General features: G+C 46.1%; 1 protein-coding gene across 1 annotated transcript; it reads left to right on the top strand.

Annotated features, from left to right (window-relative positions):
* The first annotated feature begins 6,547 nt into the window (after window positions 1-6,547).
* LOC144693401 (histone H2B type 1-L-like) lies at window positions 6,548-6,901 on the top strand. Its single transcript, XM_078563281.1, has one exon. The coding sequence runs from the start codon at window positions 6,548-6,550 to the stop codon at window positions 6,899-6,901; it is 354 nt and encodes a 117-aa protein (XP_078419407.1).
* Window positions 6,902-17,472: the final 10,571 nt, after the last annotated feature.

Raw genomic sequence — 17,472 nt, forward strand, 5'->3', positions numbered from 1 at the left:
TACCATTGCAGCCTGACTAACCCTACCTGAGAAGCACTTTGCGTAGCACATCTGAGTCGTGGCCCTTGAGCCGCAAGGCACTCAGTCAAAACAGCCAGGGCTCAGCCCCATGGCCAACTCCAGCATTGTTGATATTTGGCACTCAGACTCTAACACCCCTGAGTTCCACTGCGGGATGGCCACCCTAAAGCACTTCAACACACTGACCCATGCCAACACGGCACCCACCCTTGCTGAGCATAGCAGGTCATTAAACTTCTTTTGGCATAGACCCAGGTGCACCGCACTACGTCGCGGCTACTCACCCAGGCTGCCAACTCCTCCAATGCCCTCTTTGTTAGGTGCGGTGGCCTCCTCCTCCCATCTCTGGGAACAAAGGCGTCCCTTCTGGCAGCCACCTCCTCCAGGATGGTGGCGAGGCACTCATCGGAAAAACAGGGGGCTGAGTGCTAAGTGGACCTCACCTCCCGCCTGGCGTCTACATTATCGTTTGTAGCCATGTTGCTGCAACTCTGACGCAGACAGCCTCCCTGAGGCTCCCTGCACCATTTTTGTACTGGCCCCAGGTCACCATTGGACCCAGCAGCTGACAGGCCCCCGCCCTGACCCACCCCTTGTTAAGCATTCTGCTGCCGGTGTTCACACTGGGCAGACCTTAATTGGCTTGCCAGCGTGATGGCTGGCTTCCCGACCGCTCCTGCTCGCCCCTCCCAAGCCCGCCCGACGGGGGCATAATTCTGCCCCATGGTTCAGGTATTTAAAAGTATGCTCACCTATCACCTTAGCGGCTGCTTTCGTAAGCACCTCCATTTTGATACACCCCTCCTTCAGTCCCAGACGTACATAGATAGGTTCTGTTCGTCCTACCTTTAAATTATATAACAAATAAATATCTGAATCTATTTCTTCAGACTTTTCAATGCTGTTTGCTTTTGTCTGAAAGTCTACCTGATTCTATCTTTATAATGTCTCATGAGGTGTCCATTTCAATGACAGATAAAACATTTGATCTTTTTAAACTTTGATTCATTACAAGGTTGTCTGCTTCCACCTCTGTTACCATGATGCCATGTTTTTGCTGTTAAGTCATCTTTTTTAATTTGTCTGCTAGCGGTGGCTGCTTCCTCCTTCTGAGTAAAACTTTGCACATTTGCACTCTTGTTGGCTGAGGCTCCCCTCCCAATGTGGAGGATGGTGCAATTTTGCTCTCCCTGTATGGCTTTTCAGTCTCGCACTGCACTTTCCATTGTCAGAGCAGTTTCCAATGCCTTCTGAAAATCTAAATTTGTTTCAGACAGCAATCTCTTCTGAATCACATCTTCATTTATACTGCACACCAAACAATCTCTAAGCATATCATTGATAGATGTACCAAACTCGCAATATTCAGTTAATTGTTTCAGACTTGCCACATAACAAGCAATTATCTCCCCAGCGGCTCTATTCCTTGAATTAAATTCGAATTGTTGCATTGTCACCGATGGCTTGGGCTGGTAATGATTCTTTACAAGGCTCACTAAATCATCAAAACTTTTCGAATCTGGAGTACTGGTTGCCAACAAATTTTAAATTAATCCATATGTCTTACTTCCACACGTGGATAAGAGGATCGTGTGCTTCTTCTCCTCCCCCGCAATGTCATTCGCCTGGAAGAAGAACGTGAGGCGTTCAACATAGTGAGACCAGTCATTCAAGGTTGGGCTGAAAGGCTCCACTCTTCCAAATTGCGGCATGCTCTGAGGGGATTGCTTTGACGATCAGGAAGGAAATTTTTCTTTATCTACAACCACCTTGTGAGGTATGGCTTGATTTCGGCTCTTCTGCTTTCCTTCGTTCTTTCTTGCTTTTTACCTCGTCCTTTTGTGTCTTTTCTTGATTTTTACTTTCGTCACCAGTTTGTTGGATCCAGTGCCCTGGTTTGTTGAGACAAAAGGATCCGGGTTGCACACTTATTTCAGGGTGACCGAGTTGATCAGGACCGTTCTTAGAAGAAAACTCTGTTCACTTACAAAAGAAACTCGGTAGCTACACTTGTGTGCTCACAACTCAAAACCCTGTCTTTACTCTTCAGACTCTAACTCAAGACTACTGACTACAGGGGTAGCCCGCGCTACTCTGCTATTGGGTACCAAGGTCATGTGATCTTACATTATAACACCTTTGGGAGGAGAGGCGCAGGCACAAGGTGGGCAGGTCCAACAGGGAGTCCAAGGTGGAAGGGGCCTCAGAAGACCCCACTATCCTGCTGTCAGGGTATGCAGGTGGCGAAGCAGCTATCTCAATATGTCTGAGCTACAGTGCCGAAGGAGGCTCCGTCTCTCAAGGGAGACAGTCAATTCCACCTGTCAGGTGATAGGCCCTGAGATCTCCGCTAACTGTGTGGGTGGGCACCCCATGCCAGTGGCTCTAAAGGTCACAGATGCCCTCAACTTCTAGCTCTTTCCAGGGATAAGTGGGTGATCTTTGCGGTGTCTCCCAATCAGCTGTCCACACTTGTGTCAAGCAGGTGACAGATGCTCTGTTTAGGCGTGCACTGACGTTCATCCGCTACTGCTGGGACCAGGCCAGCCAGACACAGCGAGCTAGAGGCTTTGCAGTGATTGCTGGCTTCCCCCACATCCAGGGTGCAAAAGACTGAACACATGTGGCCATCAAGGCAGGTGAGCCCGGTGCCTTTGTCAACAGGAAGGGCTTCCACTCCATGAACGTGCAGATAGTGTGATCAGAGGATGCTGATTGTACAAGTCTGTGCAAGGTACCCAGGCAGCTCCCACGACGCCTACATCCTCAGACACTCCCAGGTGCCAGTGCTCTTCAGTGCTCCAGCTCGGCTGGATGGATGGCTGCTGGGTGACAAGGTCTATCCCCTCAGAAGGTGGCTCATGATGCCTCTCCGCCATCCAAGAACAGAAGCTGAGCAGCGGTACAATAGGAGCCACACTTCCACAAGTGCTGTGGTAGAGAGAACCATCGGTCTTCGCAAAATGTGCTTCCGATGCCTGGATCGTTCAGGGGGCGCACTCAAGTACTCCCTAGATCATGTGTCGATGATAGGGCTTGCATGCTGCGCTCTCCAGAATCTTGCGCTGGAAAGGGGCGGTGCTGTGGACAAAGAAGATGTAGATGGAGTTGCTGTAGCTGCACATGATGAGTCCAGCAGTGACTCAGAGGATGAGTACACACAGGGAAATGCTGAGGGGGTAGACACTAACCCGGCCATACTCCAGGGAGGTAGGGACACCTGGGAGGCTTTAATCTAACAAACCTTCAGCTAGAACACCACAGATGGACCTTCAAGAAAAGCCTGTGCTGCAGGGTCTATGCTTAATACCTGAGTGCTACATCTGCCTGGATAGGAACATTAACTAAGGGCCTTGTCAATAAAGCTCAGTGTGACACAACTCACTCATAACATCATGGGTAACCGTCCAACTGCGGAGGAAAAGAGGCACCCTCAGCCATGGTCACATGTCTAAATTTAATGATATAACAAAATGAACTTAAGGAAACAAAATGACAAAGGTGTTAAACAACACGCCAATTAATCATGACCTCATTGCAGGGGCAACACAAAAGCACCAGTGAGAAACCCATGGTGTGTCTAAGGTGCCTTAAATTTACGCTTTTGGGTGCTACGTCTTGGTGCTGCCCCCTTGCTGGCACTGGCATCTGAGACAGCCTGCTCACTGAGCTGTCCTGTAGGCCTTGATGACCTTGGCGGTCGTCCTCTGGCCCTTGGAGCCTGTGCTGGTCCTGCCTGGGAGGGAGTGGGCAGTTCCACAGCTGGCATCTCCCCAGTCATCGCAGCCTCATCGAATGCAATGGTCACTGGGAGAGGGGTGGAGGAGCTGCTGCCCTCATCCGGAGCATCCTGAGAGGAGCCCACAGAGTCAACAGGCAGCTGTTGCGCTGACGTGAGGCCACTTCTGACCTCCCTGCTCACCGTGGATGGATGGGCACTGAGCTGGGAAACTTCATGCCCAGACCATCTCCCACACTGGCACTGACCAGCTGAGTCAATGCCGCTGTGAGGGCTTGCTGGTCCGCGTGCATCCCCAGGAAGCCCTGATTGGCCTCCTGAAGGAGCCTCTCCATGAGAGTCGCCACTCTCTCCATGGAGGAAGCATGGCGCTCGGCCATGAGGCTCATTGCATTGGCAATAGTCCATGTGGACTTCACCACAGAGTCCAAGCCAAGCATAGCCTCATGTATCTCCCCCAGATGCTCCCGCACACCAAGCTGGACTTCCAGCGTTTGCTGCCTCATGGCCTACTCCAGAAGCACATCATCGGGCACCGACTAAGCATATGTCTGGTCCCCTGCAGTCTTCAGACTGCTGGCGCCATGGGCATTCTCTATCTCCACCAGCTCCTCCAGCGACTGTGAAGTACCCTCACCGCTGTGTCCCGGGACACTCGCCGATGATCAAATTCCCACCGAGGTGATAGTATCTGCGCTAGTACATGCCTGGCCAAGATGGTGTGATGTTGCTGGGCCAGAGGCTTCAGGGCCCTCAGATGTGAGAGGGGCCCCCTGTGCCTCCTCCTCCTGGCCCTGCTACGATGATGTTGAAAGGAAGAACAAGGACATTTGATTAGTTAACGTGGAAACAATGTCAGTGTGCATCCCTGTCCCCCGGATCATTGTGCGCTTATCCTTCCATAAGCAATGGTCAAGCCGTGTTGCAAACTTCAATCACTGATCATTTAGCAGTGTAATAGCTACTGGGACACTAATGGTGATCTCAGTGCTGGGCTAATATACCTGCCCGTGGCACCCCAGCCTCACCGACACCGGTGGATCTGGGTGCGTGGCACCTCTCCAGATTGAGGGCCTTTTGCTTGAACCTGGTAATGATGGCCAACCGGGCCGGCCCTCCGCCAGTTCTCAGCCACTCGGCGGCATTATGCGCATTCTTCCCCTGATAAGGAGAAAAGAGCATTGATTAGTGCAACTTGCACCTGGAATCTCTTCGCTGCCGTCCCACCCCAACCAGACTGGAACATTGCAGGGCTCCAGTGCCTCCTCACCCAACAACTACCGCACACTCACACAAAGATGCCAGGCCTGTCCCCCAATTGGCCAAATGCAGCTTCCATCACATTTGGCACCTCACGGTCCAACCTTGCAAATCAAGGAGGCGCAAGCACGTGGAACACAGAGGACAGCAGATGGATCGATGCCCCGCCACCTGGAAGCTCCCCTCCCAGCATGTCAGCAGCCTGACTTTGACATGTTTTGCAGTTGCAGCAATGCAGCTTGGTGCAGATCCTCCAGGTTGCCTCCAAAACAGTAATGTGGGTGTCCCTGTTCCTCATGCTGTGGGTGCAGACCCCATCTCATCACCACCCTCTCAGGGTGATCTCGGTATGGCCAATATCTGCTGGCCCACCCAGCGAAGGACACATGCCGTCAATGATTCAGTGCAGTAACTGCACTCAGAGCTGGGGGGGTGGGGGCCAGGGGGGAAAGCCTATCTGCTGCGTTCACTGACCAATGGCAACATGGCACCCACCAGAGCACAAAAGGTCGTTAAAGCGCTTGTGGCACTGGATCCAGGTGCGCCGCACCACATCGCGGGAGCTGCCACCTCCTCCCAGGCACATTTGGTCATTTGGGGGAGCCTCCTCCTCCCGTCCCTCGGAACAAGGACCTCCCGCCGTGCTGCCACCTCCTCGAGGAGGGCAGCAAGGCAATCGTCTGAAGAATGAGGGGCATAATGCCCCCCTGCCTTACCCTCCTGCCTGGCCTGCTCACCAGCAGCGCTCTGGACAGCCCATCTGCTGGCCATGTTTGACAGCCTTTGCTGGCTGCAGGAGCACTTTTAAGCAGGCCGCCGGATCGTCATTGGACCCGATGGTCATAGCAGTCCCATTGCTGCCCAACCACTCCCGATGTCCTCGGGAGCTGCGTTTCACACTGGGCAAGCCTTAATTGGTCCGCCTGCGTAAAATGGCAGCACGGACCCGATCGCGGGTGGCGATCGGGTCCACGCCCGCTCCCACATAGTCCGTCCGACAGGCAGAAAATTCTGCAGATAGATTAAAAAGTATATGGTCTAAAGGAATACAGTTAGTCAACAGGAAGTTAGTAAAAGGAAAATTTTCATAATAGACATGATAAAGGATCTGTCAGGACCACACATATTTATTCTCATTGTGACAAGAAATTGAAGGAATAATCAAAATTCACTGACATTAACTTGGGGGATATGTGTCAAATTGTGATCTAGATTATAAAAGAGTGTAGGAGACTGTAGATAGACTGGCAAAATGGACAGGCAGGTGCCATATATAGTTTAATATAAAAACGTGTGCAGAGCTGACTTGAGTTGGTCCTAGTCGAGTGGAATGCCTGAGGTGGCGGCTGTGGCTAAGGGCCGTGCGTCCCTTAGTTTCTATAGCTCTTGGGGCGAAAGGGATCAAAGGATATGGGGAGAAAGCGGGAACACGCTATTGAGTTGGATGATCAGCCTTGATCATAATGAATGGCAGAGCAGGCTCGAAGGGCCGAATGGCCTACTACTGCTCCTAGTTTCTATGTTTCTATGTCCCGCAAGGCATCAAAGCAGTCGCCCAAGAAGCACAGGAAATCTCGCAAGCAGAGCTATTACACTTACATGTGCAGGATGCTGACCCAGGTCCACCCTTCCACCAGGATGAATTCCTTCATTGTTAACATTTTCGAGCACATCGCCTCCGAGGCCTCGTGCCTCATTCCCTACAACAAGCGGCGCACCATCTCAGCCAGAGAGATCCAGGGCACCGTCTGCCTCATGCTGCCAGGGGAACTGGCCAAACACGCCGTCTCCAAAGGCACCAAAGCAATCACCAAATACACCAACTCGGTTTCGGCCAATCATTCTAAAGATTCTAAAAACGTGTGCAGTACATTTTTATAAGTAAGAATGGGGGAAAGAAGTATACTTTAAGTAATAAGACTTGTAACGTGGTAAATGAGCAGGAGGAGGCTGGAATACAGATTATATTCCTCTAAATACAAAGTTACTGCATCCAAATTCAAATTATCTGATAATTCAATTTCTCTTAGCACTAACTTTTCACTTTATTGTGTTAGTTAAGCTGCTTAATTCAAAAAGAGGCTGACCTAAAAGAGATTTCAAGATTAATATTAATTACAACTAGGTAAATAGTGATAGACTGATTCCATTGGTCAGAGGGACACAAATTTAAAATGATCAGAAAAAAGTTCTGAAGGAAAAGTTTTAAAAAAACTCACGAGGGTGTGGTCAGAATGCAGGATTTCCTGACACATGTAATGGTTGAAGCAAAAGCTATAAATTCTTTATTGGAAGAGCCAGCAAACAACTCACCAAAATTCTTTCATCAGTACCTTCCAAACACCCGACCTCTACCACCAAGAAGGACAAGGGCAGTAGATGCACGGGAACGCCACCACCATGTAAGTCTCCCTCCAAGCACATGCCATACTGACTTGGAACTATATCACCGTTCCTTCACTGTCATGGTTCAAAACCCTGGAACACCCTTCCTCACAACACTATGGGTGCACCTAAACCACATGGGCTCTAGCAATTTAAGGAGGTGGCTCACTACTACCTTCTCAAGGGTAATTAGGGTTAAGCAATAAATGCTGCCTATCCAGCGACACCCAGATCCCGTGAAAGAATAAAAAAAGGAAGGTGGGCTCACACACGGATGCTCAAATGGGGAAAAACATTGGGGCAGACTTGATGGGTTAAAATGGTTTGTTCTGTACCATTACATTCTAACATTCCTTGCAGAACCTGCCTGCTTCACTGTATTACCAGCCAGATAATGGAAATGAAAATCTATGCTTCAGCATCAGATAATCTCAGCTATCCACTGTTCCAGCGCTTGCAACATGATCATAGAAGCGTTTTAGCTGGGACCAGAAAATTTCCCAAAGCAGAGTCATGAAACCAAGCATCTCACATATGCTATGGTCCAATGCTTGCACAATCTATAAAGCTGGCCCCTATTCCTGCCATTTACAAGCAGTAATACTCTTACACAATAATCTGAGTTTCAAAGTGTTTACGACGATAAGGCACGATACATTTATTACCATAATTAATGGCAAATCTTAGAAAACTGGCTCAATCCCAGAAGTCAATGTTATATAAATGATTGATCACTCCAGCCATCATGAGGGAAATATCGCAAACTGTGAACAGAACTTCAGAGAATGCATCATTTATATAAAGACCTATATGAATAAATAAAACTTTTTTCCACTATTGAACTCTATTAGCCTGTAATTTAATTATCAGTTAGCTACGATATCTTGTCAAGAATTATTCAATTCAGAACCCACAGGAAAGATTGTAGTACTTTCCTACCACTGCAAAACATGATTCAAGATCAGCTTTGTTTTTCAGTGTGTGCTGTTCGTCAATGTGTATTCAGTAATATACAGTGTTTGTGTTTGAAAACATGAAAGCATGCATAAAATATATTGTGTGCTACTTGCTCACTTGTATATTATTTCCTCCCTAGGCACATATACATTTTTCTACAAGTGATAAGCAAATTATCATCCCTCCAAACTCCAAAGCACGACATATATGCAAATATATAAAAGATGAAAAATATTTTTCGTGGAAATCTTTCACTGGTGCTGCTCACTTCCATCCAGTGAAAGATTTCTGCACAATGTATTTTTCATCTCTTTTTTTACACTGTCACGACTCACTGGAGATAGTGCGCTTGCAATATCAAGCCTCACTGCTCCCCGAGCCACGGCAAATGTGAATTAACTTGATCAACCCACCTAACTGTTTAATTTAGGTTAACAGAATTCAAGCACCAGGTTTGTAAAGGTAATTATCTGTTTATTGAACAAATTGACTTTAACCAGTGACAAAAGAAAGAAATATGAACTGCTAATTTCTAACTCTATAAACTAAATTCTACCCCTTCTTAAATCCCTATACACACACATACAAGCCACATAACACACACAAAAGCATGGATTTTAAGGGGGGATAAAACAGTTCAATAGCACTAATTCCGGAGTACAGGATTCGATGGGTTGATGTTGATCGAAGTCTTCCAAATTCCTTTCAGATCTTTGTTGATGACACGAGATGGCATTCCAGTACTTTCAGTCCTTAGTTCACTGGTTGAGCCTTTCAATGGGCAGGATTTTCCCATCGGCGAGCAGGGGGCAGGGCCCGCTCGCCGACACATAAAAAGACACATGGTGACGTCGGGCGGAACTCCCGACGTCACCGCACCCCACTTAAATTTTCAGGTAGGCAGGGGCTCAGCAAAATCAGCTGTGTGCCCGCTGACCTATCAATGGCCAATTGGGGCCATTGACAGAGCCATTTAAGTAATTAATGGACCTGCCTGTCCAACCTTAAGGCGGGCTTCAGAAATAGCATGAAACCTCATCCACGGGCGGGATAAGGTTTCATGTTGGTTTTTAAAAATTTAATTGAAGTTTTTAAAAAAGTTTTGGACATGTCCCAACTCATCTGACAGTGTCACATGAGGGGACATGACAGGGATTTTTTTTTTCTATTTTAATAATTTGTACAGTAAAGCCGATCTCTCTGAGGCAGCACTTAGCCTCAGAGAGATGAGTGTGCTCTTCTGTGCACATGCGCATAGCACTTCCGTGCGAATGTCACGCTGGGCGGGCCTTAATTGGCTCGCCCACGTAAAATGACGGCGCACCTCCGATCAGGGGTGCCGATCATAGGCCCTTCCCTGCACACCCACACTTCAATTTCCCCCCCAACAGGGGTGAAATCCTGCCCAATATCTCTAATAGTGATTTTCCCCTTTGCCCCTTGGCAAGGGTTTTCCGAGAGAGAGCAGGTTATAGAGATATGAGGAGAAAAAGCCAGCTAGCTTTTATTGTGGAATTACTGGAATCTTACATACATAGAAGCAAGAGACTTTAGGTCTTATCCCTTTCAGGCTAGGAGTTATTCTGCTGCACTGCTCTCACACAAACCCTGGTCACCTGGTCAGGAGTCAATTAAAATGACGTTGCCAGGCAGTTCCTCATTAAACCAGACTCCTCCTTGGCACTACCCTGTCTTTTTTCAAGGCACGCTGTTCCAGGACAGCAACATTGTATATATCCCTCACGCTCTTCCAGTGGACATGTCTTTCAAGCTGTAGCCATTGTAATTTTAATCCACAGCCCAACAGAAATAAAAAGGTATGTTCTTTTTACATTACATGTGTTATGTTATACTTTACCCGAAGGACTATTTCCCAATTCAACTCTGCTTCAAGAAACATTGGCAGTGAGAATCCAACTTCTTGGGCAGTCCCTCGGGATCCAGGATGGCTAGCCTCCACTCCGTTTTGATGGGTTCTGAGATGGCTGATAAGTCCAATGTACAATCCGCAGCCTCTGCCACATGGGGAGCAGGTGGTGCTTGAAGGGTCAGGCAGGTGAATTGTTTGGAGGTTTGTGCACTTTCTTCGACACCTCAATTTCACCTCTGTGTGTTCCCAAAGTCTCTCGATGTGCTCAGTGCCTGAAAAAACGTTCTCTACTTTGATCATTCAGAAGCCAGGAATGCCCATGAGTCAGCTGGGATATTTGATCCCTTCAGGGTTCCTTTGAGAACATCCCTAAAGCATTTCCGCTCTCCTCCTGGGAGTTTCCTGCTTTGACCAAGTTCTGAGTAAGACAGTTGCTTCAGGAGTCTAGTATCAGGCATCTGAATGACATGTCCTGCCCAGCGGAGCTGGTTTTGAATGATTAAAGCCTTGAACCTAGCATGTTGGCTTGGGAGAGGGAGCTGTTATTGGACTGCCTTTCTTGTCACCAGTTTGGAGGATTTTGCAATGGCAGAACTGATGGTACTTCTCCAGTGCTTTGAGGCACACACTGTAAGTTGTCCAAGTCTCCAAAAGCATATAGGACTGCAAGGATCACTGCTGCCCAGTAGACCATGACCTTAGTCGTGGTTTTGAGATCCTAGTCCTCAAACATTCTTTTCCTCAGTAGGCCAAAGGCTGAGCTGGCACATTGGAGGCGATGATGAATTTTGCCATCTATGTCTTCCTCTGTTGAGAGGGGGCTGCCAGGATATGAAAGATGGTTCACATTTTCCAGGATCTTGCCATTGATCTTAATTAATGGGGGGAAGGTGTTATGCTTTGGGAGCTAATTGGAAGAAGACCTTAGTTATCTGGATGTTTAGTGAAAGGCCCATTTTCTCATATGCTTTGGAGAAGGAGTCAATAATGACCTGGAGCTCAGAGTGAGTGCACACACAAGTATCATCAGCTCATAGACTGAAATTTGAGTGATATTGGTTTTGGATTAAAGGCAGCAGCGGTTGAACAGTTTCCCATTTGTCCTGCAGATTATCTCAACACTAGTGGGTAATTTTCGGGAGCTGAGGTGCGGTATTGCACCAAGAAAAATGGAGAAGAGCGTTGGTGCAAAGACATAACCTTGTTTGACCCCGGTCTTCACTGAGATAGGGTCTGTGGTGGTTCCACTGGTGAGGATCAGAGCTCGCATGTCATTGTGGAGTAGGTGAAGGATGGTAAGAAATTTCTGAGGGCAGCCAAATTTGAGGAGGATACTCCATAAACCTTTGAGATTGACAGAGTCAAGGGTTTTCATGCAGTTGAAAGAGGCCATGTACAACGGTTCTGCTATTACTTGCATTTTCCTTGGATTTGCCGCACAGTGAAGAATATGTCTGTGGTGCCACTCGATGGGCAAAAACCTTGCTGCGATTCTGGAAGGAGTGCTTTAGCCACTGGAAGGAGGCAATTGAGGAGGATCATTGCAATTATCTTCAGTGTTGCAGACAACAGGGAGAGTCCTCTGTAGTTACCATAATTAGATTGTCTCCCTTCTTGAATATAGTCACAATCACAGTATCCCTGAGGCCCCTGGCATGCACTCTTCTTCCCTGATGAGGGATATGAGGTTTTGCAGGCATGCCAGGAGTGTATTTCCACCCTGTTTTGGAATTTTGGCAGGGTTTCTATTCTACTCCAGAGGTTTTGTTGTTTTGCAGCTGTCGAATGGCTTTTTCGACTTCGCTCAGGACTGGTGTAGTCGTGAGATTCAGCTACCTGGGGTATTGAGGAAAGGATTTGAAGACATTCAATTCAAAGACAGAGTCTCGGTTGAAGAGTTCTTCAAAATGTTCTCTTCAGCAAGCACTGACTGCTTCCACGTCTTTGATGAACTCCCCTCCATGCTTAGCTCTCAGCAGGGTGGGCCCTTGAGTGCTTGGGCCATCGATCGTCCTGTCAGTGCTGAAGAAACCCATTTTGAAACAAATATTGAGAACCTAACTGTGGCTTTTATGGCTACAAAAGTATTCTGGTCACATTTTTTTTTCACATTTTGCCCAAGTGGCTGTGATTTTTCCAATCAGCACCTTAAGTTAATGCCAATTGTAAGCTACGATGCCCAATCAAATGTTAGTTGCCAATATTTAAATCTACTGCCTCAACAAGACACTTTACCTATATTAAGAATGCCAATGAATGCAAATAAACTTAGCATTTGTTCCAGGTAGTATAAATGGAGCCTGGCAGAAAACAATATCAGACATTTTTTCCCAATCCTACATAACTTCTTCTTACAAAATACTGGTTAAATATCACTCCTGTTTTTGGAACAGTTACAGAACTATATACACATGAAGGATGGCCACTCATATGCCTCATCATGGCAATGAGATGTTATGCTGCAAAATATTATCAAACCCACAGGAATGTCAAAGATAACTAGCAATCTGAAAAATGTATTCAAAACAAATGTATTCCATTGCTCAAGCATAAAAGATACATCACTGAGGTTCATTGTATTAAAATTAGACCTGGACTGATTGTGACTCATATCTTCAGAAAAATGCACCACAAGAGGATTTGGTAAGTACAATGTTAGTAAAGTTAAATTGATACCAAGACCCAAAAATGTTCTTACTGAAGCCATGATTTTCATCTTAGTGCAATTGCATAAATTTGTGATGATGCTAGCAATATCATAAGGACTTCATAGGGGCAAACTATTTTTGTCAACCTTTTTACAGCAATGGCAGAAAGACAACTGTAGAGCTAACAATAATCTTGCTGACTTTGCAAAAGAAGAGCAGAATGATTAATGACTTGTTACTAAATCTTCTGTGGTCAACTCAGGATGGAAGTAAAGTTGGGAGTTGCAAGCAATAAGTCTCACAAATACACTTACATATTGAAAGATCATGGGCATAGTGCCCAAGATTCTCCATCCATTAACTTCAAAGTGGACTAATGATCCCAGGCAGTCCACTGTGATTTCTCCTCATGGTTATCTGGGAGGTGAACTTGTAAAAATCAGGCCCCACCACCCTCCAGATGAAAATAATTCTTCTCAACTCCCTTCTAATCATGTTATCAATTAATTTAAATCTATGCCCCCTGGATATTGATCTCTCTGCGAAGAGAAAAGGTCCTTCCACACATTCTATCCCGGTCTCTCATAATTTTATACATGTCAATTAAATCTCACCTCAGCCTTCTCTGTTCCAAAGAAAACACTCCCAGCTGGTGTTTCCTCATAGCAAGTTTTTCTCTGTATACCAAGTTCTCCTGATACAGGACAGCAGCAGAACAAGACAACCAAAACAAGTCTCAAATTTAGTGCTCAGAGAGCCAGATAACTGATAGGATAGTGCCTGAGGATCGATAAAGATTTTACAAATAAAGTAATTGATTTCCTGTGGCATTGCGCTGTAAGAGGATGATATTCAACATCAGCAAAGATGTATTATGGTCAGTCTTGGACTGGTTGGCCATTGTAAGCCATGCCCAACTTTCCATTGCAATGTGAATGATTAAACTGGGGCTTGAAAGTGTTTCATAAAGTTTTCAGAAATTTAGTTAAATTAAGAGAACTCATCAGAAATATCCTGCAAAAAAGCATAAGTAAGTTTAAGTTCTGTTTAATTTTAGAGATATTAAAATGTCAAACTTGAAATTTTTAATAAGCCATGATCACACTAAATTCTGAGTTCTTTGGTGTCCACCTGTCAGTCATTCTCAATGCATCATTGGGATGTACTTTAAAGATGAGTTTGTTTAGTGATTTACTGTGCAGAGATTTTATTCAAAAAATAATATTTTAAATGACCTGAGATGTGCAAATATCATGGAAGTTTGAATACTGAAAAATTGTATTCAAAAGTGTTGGCATTTACTCTTCAATATCAAGACTGACTCCCACAACAGTACGAACTACTCCACTGGAAATGAAAAGATTAACAGAGCTCTCACTCATTAAAGGCAAAATATCATATCAAAACAGCACAAAGGGCAGAAGTTTCCCAGCCCCGGGTTGGCAGAAGTGGAGGTAGAGGTGCTGGGTGAATAGCAGGAAACTGCATCAGGACAGCTCCCGACAAAATCCTCCTGCAGGGAAAGATTTTTAGGTGCCGGCCAGCATTCTGATTAGCAGCAAAGGTCACATCCGCAACCCAGATGTTGTTGCTGGAGGGGTGTCACCTCCGATTGGGAGAGCTTGCATTCTTGGTCCTTCTGAGGTTGTATTTTGAGCTCACTTCCCGCCGCCCCACTCTCGAGAGTACATCCATGTTGAGGTGCCCTCTTGATCCCACCTGCATCAGCAGCGCCCACCTCTCCCGGGGGGGCAACTGAGGCTTTGGCTGGCAGCATTCGGAGCCAATTCACCATTCATAATTGGACGTGAACTTGGAGGCCGCCTCCAAGAAAATGTCTGTCTTGTCTTTTGTTTCAAAGATACACAAAGGCAATCGACATTGCAGCTGAGCTAACTTTATTGATAACACATTTTCCTAACATAAACACATATTTGCAGTAACTGAATTCTATCAAGACAGGTTCCAACATGTGCTATCTGACCTTCAACTCCCAGGTCAGGTCACCCCCCTATCGAGTACAGAGTACCATGTAGTACCTAATACTGGAGTTCACTACCACAATCAATTATTATCATGACATTTCCCTTTTTAAAAAAATCTTTTATACAACTTAAGTACACAAAGTCTCCTCTATTCTTTCTCACTTTGTTTTGATCAGTCTGTTTTGTACGTTACTCACCTCTGTGGTTTTTTCACTATTCTTCCACTGGATATTCTGAATGGTGATAGAGGTGATTTTGAAGGACAAGGAGCCTTCTCCAGCTCTGTGTCACTATCACCCCTTGGATAGTTTTCAGGACTCTCAGACTTTGTCTGGTTATCCTTTGCTTCACTGGTGCATTCTGGATTTTGATCTTTAGCTACACTTTCTAGTTCAGAGCAAGGTTGCATTTATTTGTTTTCCATAAGAATTTCCAGTTTCTCCTGTACTGTTGTCTGTTTGGAGTCTGCACTATGTAGGGCTTTGGTTTTCCTGTAACTCCTGTGACAACAGCAGGATTCCAGGTCCCTTTATGCTGAATCCTCACTGTCTCTCCCATGTTCAAGTCAGGCAGAGGTCGGGCACATCTATCAAAGTACTGTTTCTGCTTCTGCTGCCTCAGTTTGAGCAGGTCCTGCAGGCTGTAGCTCACTGGCTGTGGAAATAACAGTTGGGGCGGAGTTGGAAGCTTAGTTCTTAGTCTTCCTGCCATCAGGAGCTTTGCTGGAGATGGTCCAACGCCCTCTAATGAAGTATTCCTGAAATCCAGCAGAGTCAGTCAGGCGTCTCTTCTGTCCGCCTTTGCCTTCTTCAGCAGGTGTTTTAAGGTCTGCACGGTATGTTCCACAATTCCGTTCGATAGTGGATATTTGGGACTTGATGTAGTGTGGCAAAACTCCCAGTCCTGTGAAAATTTGTGAAACTCAGTGCTGGAGAATTGTGGACTGTTACCTGACATGAGCTTTTAAGGAATGCCGTGGCGAGCAAAAATTGATTTTCAGTAGCTTATTACACTGATGCTCTTACTATCATTTCTCAGCAGCAGAGACTCAAAAAAAACTTTGAGTAATAATTTACTGCTAGTAGGTACTCACTGTTGTCAAATGTGAACAAGTCCACTCCAATTTCCTGCCAGGGCCTCTCTGGAACACTGTGTTGTTGAAGTGGTTCTTTTTGTTGCTACTTATTGTACTTTTGGCACACTGCACACACATTCACCATTTCCTCAATTTGTGCTCCCATTCCAGGCCAATACATTACATCTCAATCTCTTCCCCTGCATGTTTCTGTGCCGAGATGACCTTCCTGTATGCGCTGCAGCATTTCTTTCCTCAGTGTTGCAGGAATTATGATATTTTCTCCCTTGAAAAGTATTCCTTCTGATACATGAAATTCCTCACAAAAGTTCCAGTACTCTTGTACAGCAGAAGGGATTCCGCTTCGATGTGTGGGCCAGCCAGTTTGCACAATCTGCTGCAGTTTTCTCAGGGCTGCGTCGTTCTTGGTCACTTCCCTGATCTCATCCAGTTTGGTTACAGCCACAGGTAAGTTCTTTGTCAGCATGTGAACCTGTGCTTCCGTTTCTTTATCCTCTTCCCCCGTGATGGGTAGGTATGTATGTGACAGTGTGTCTGTGATGTACATTTCCTTGCCCAGTTTGTATTTAACTCTGACCTGGTACTTCTGCAGGCACATTAGTTATCTTAGGATTCTTGGTGCTGCACAGTTCAGGGGTTTTTAAGAATAGCTTCCAAAAGCTTATGATCAGACTCTACCTCCACACCTTTGCCATAAACAAACTGGTGGAAACGTTCTAGGCCAAACACAATTGCTAGCATTTCTTTCTCTATTTGGACACACCGCTGCTGTGTTTCAGTTATTGCCTTCAAAACCACTGGTGCCTCATTTTGCAAGAGGACAGCTCCCAGGCCAGTCTTTGAAGCATCCATTGAGATCTTGACTGGCTGACTGTCATCATAATACTTTAACACTGGTGCCTGGGTCAGTGTTCTCTTCAGACAGGTCAAAGCTTCCTGGTGACTTTGTTCCTAGTGCCATTCCACATCATTTTGTGGAAGTTCTCTGAGAGGTGCTGTCAGGTCTGACATGTTTGGAATGAATTTCCCAAGATAGGTCACCATTCCCAAAAACCTCTCCAAGTCTTTCTTAATTTCTAGGGTGGCACGTTCATGACTGCTTCAATTTTGCTCAGGTCTGGCTTCAGTCCCTCACTTGTTAGCACATGGCCCAAGTACTTGATTTCATGAACACCTATTTTGCACTTTTCCTTCTTCGACTTGAGGTCCCTTTCTCTAGCTCTGGCCAGCACCTGCCTCAGTCTATGGCTATGTTCTTCTCATGAGTCTCCCTAGATGAGCACATCATCGATATAGGTTCCCACGCCCTCTAACCCTTCAAATGGCTGCTTCACTGTTCTGTGTAAGACCTCCGGAGCTGAATTAATACCAAAAGGTACGCATAAAAACCTGTATTGCCCATATGGTGCATTGAAGGTACAGAGATAGGAGCTGCGTTCATCCAGCTTGACCTGCCAGAAGCCTGAACTCACATCTAAGACTGAATAGTATTTCGCATCAGTTAGCTTACA

This window comes from Cetorhinus maximus, chromosome 18 (genome assembly GCF_964194155.1).
Source record: "Cetorhinus maximus chromosome 18, sCetMax3.hap1.1, whole genome shotgun sequence".
Classification (NCBI taxonomy): domain Eukaryota; kingdom Metazoa; phylum Chordata; class Chondrichthyes; order Lamniformes; family Cetorhinidae; genus Cetorhinus; species Cetorhinus maximus.

Excerpts from the sequence above, each read along its gene's own strand:
- LOC144693401 (XM_078563281.1), top strand. The coding sequence starts at position 6,548 with ATGTCCCGCAAGGCATCAAAGCAGTCGCCCAAGAAGCACAGGAAATCT.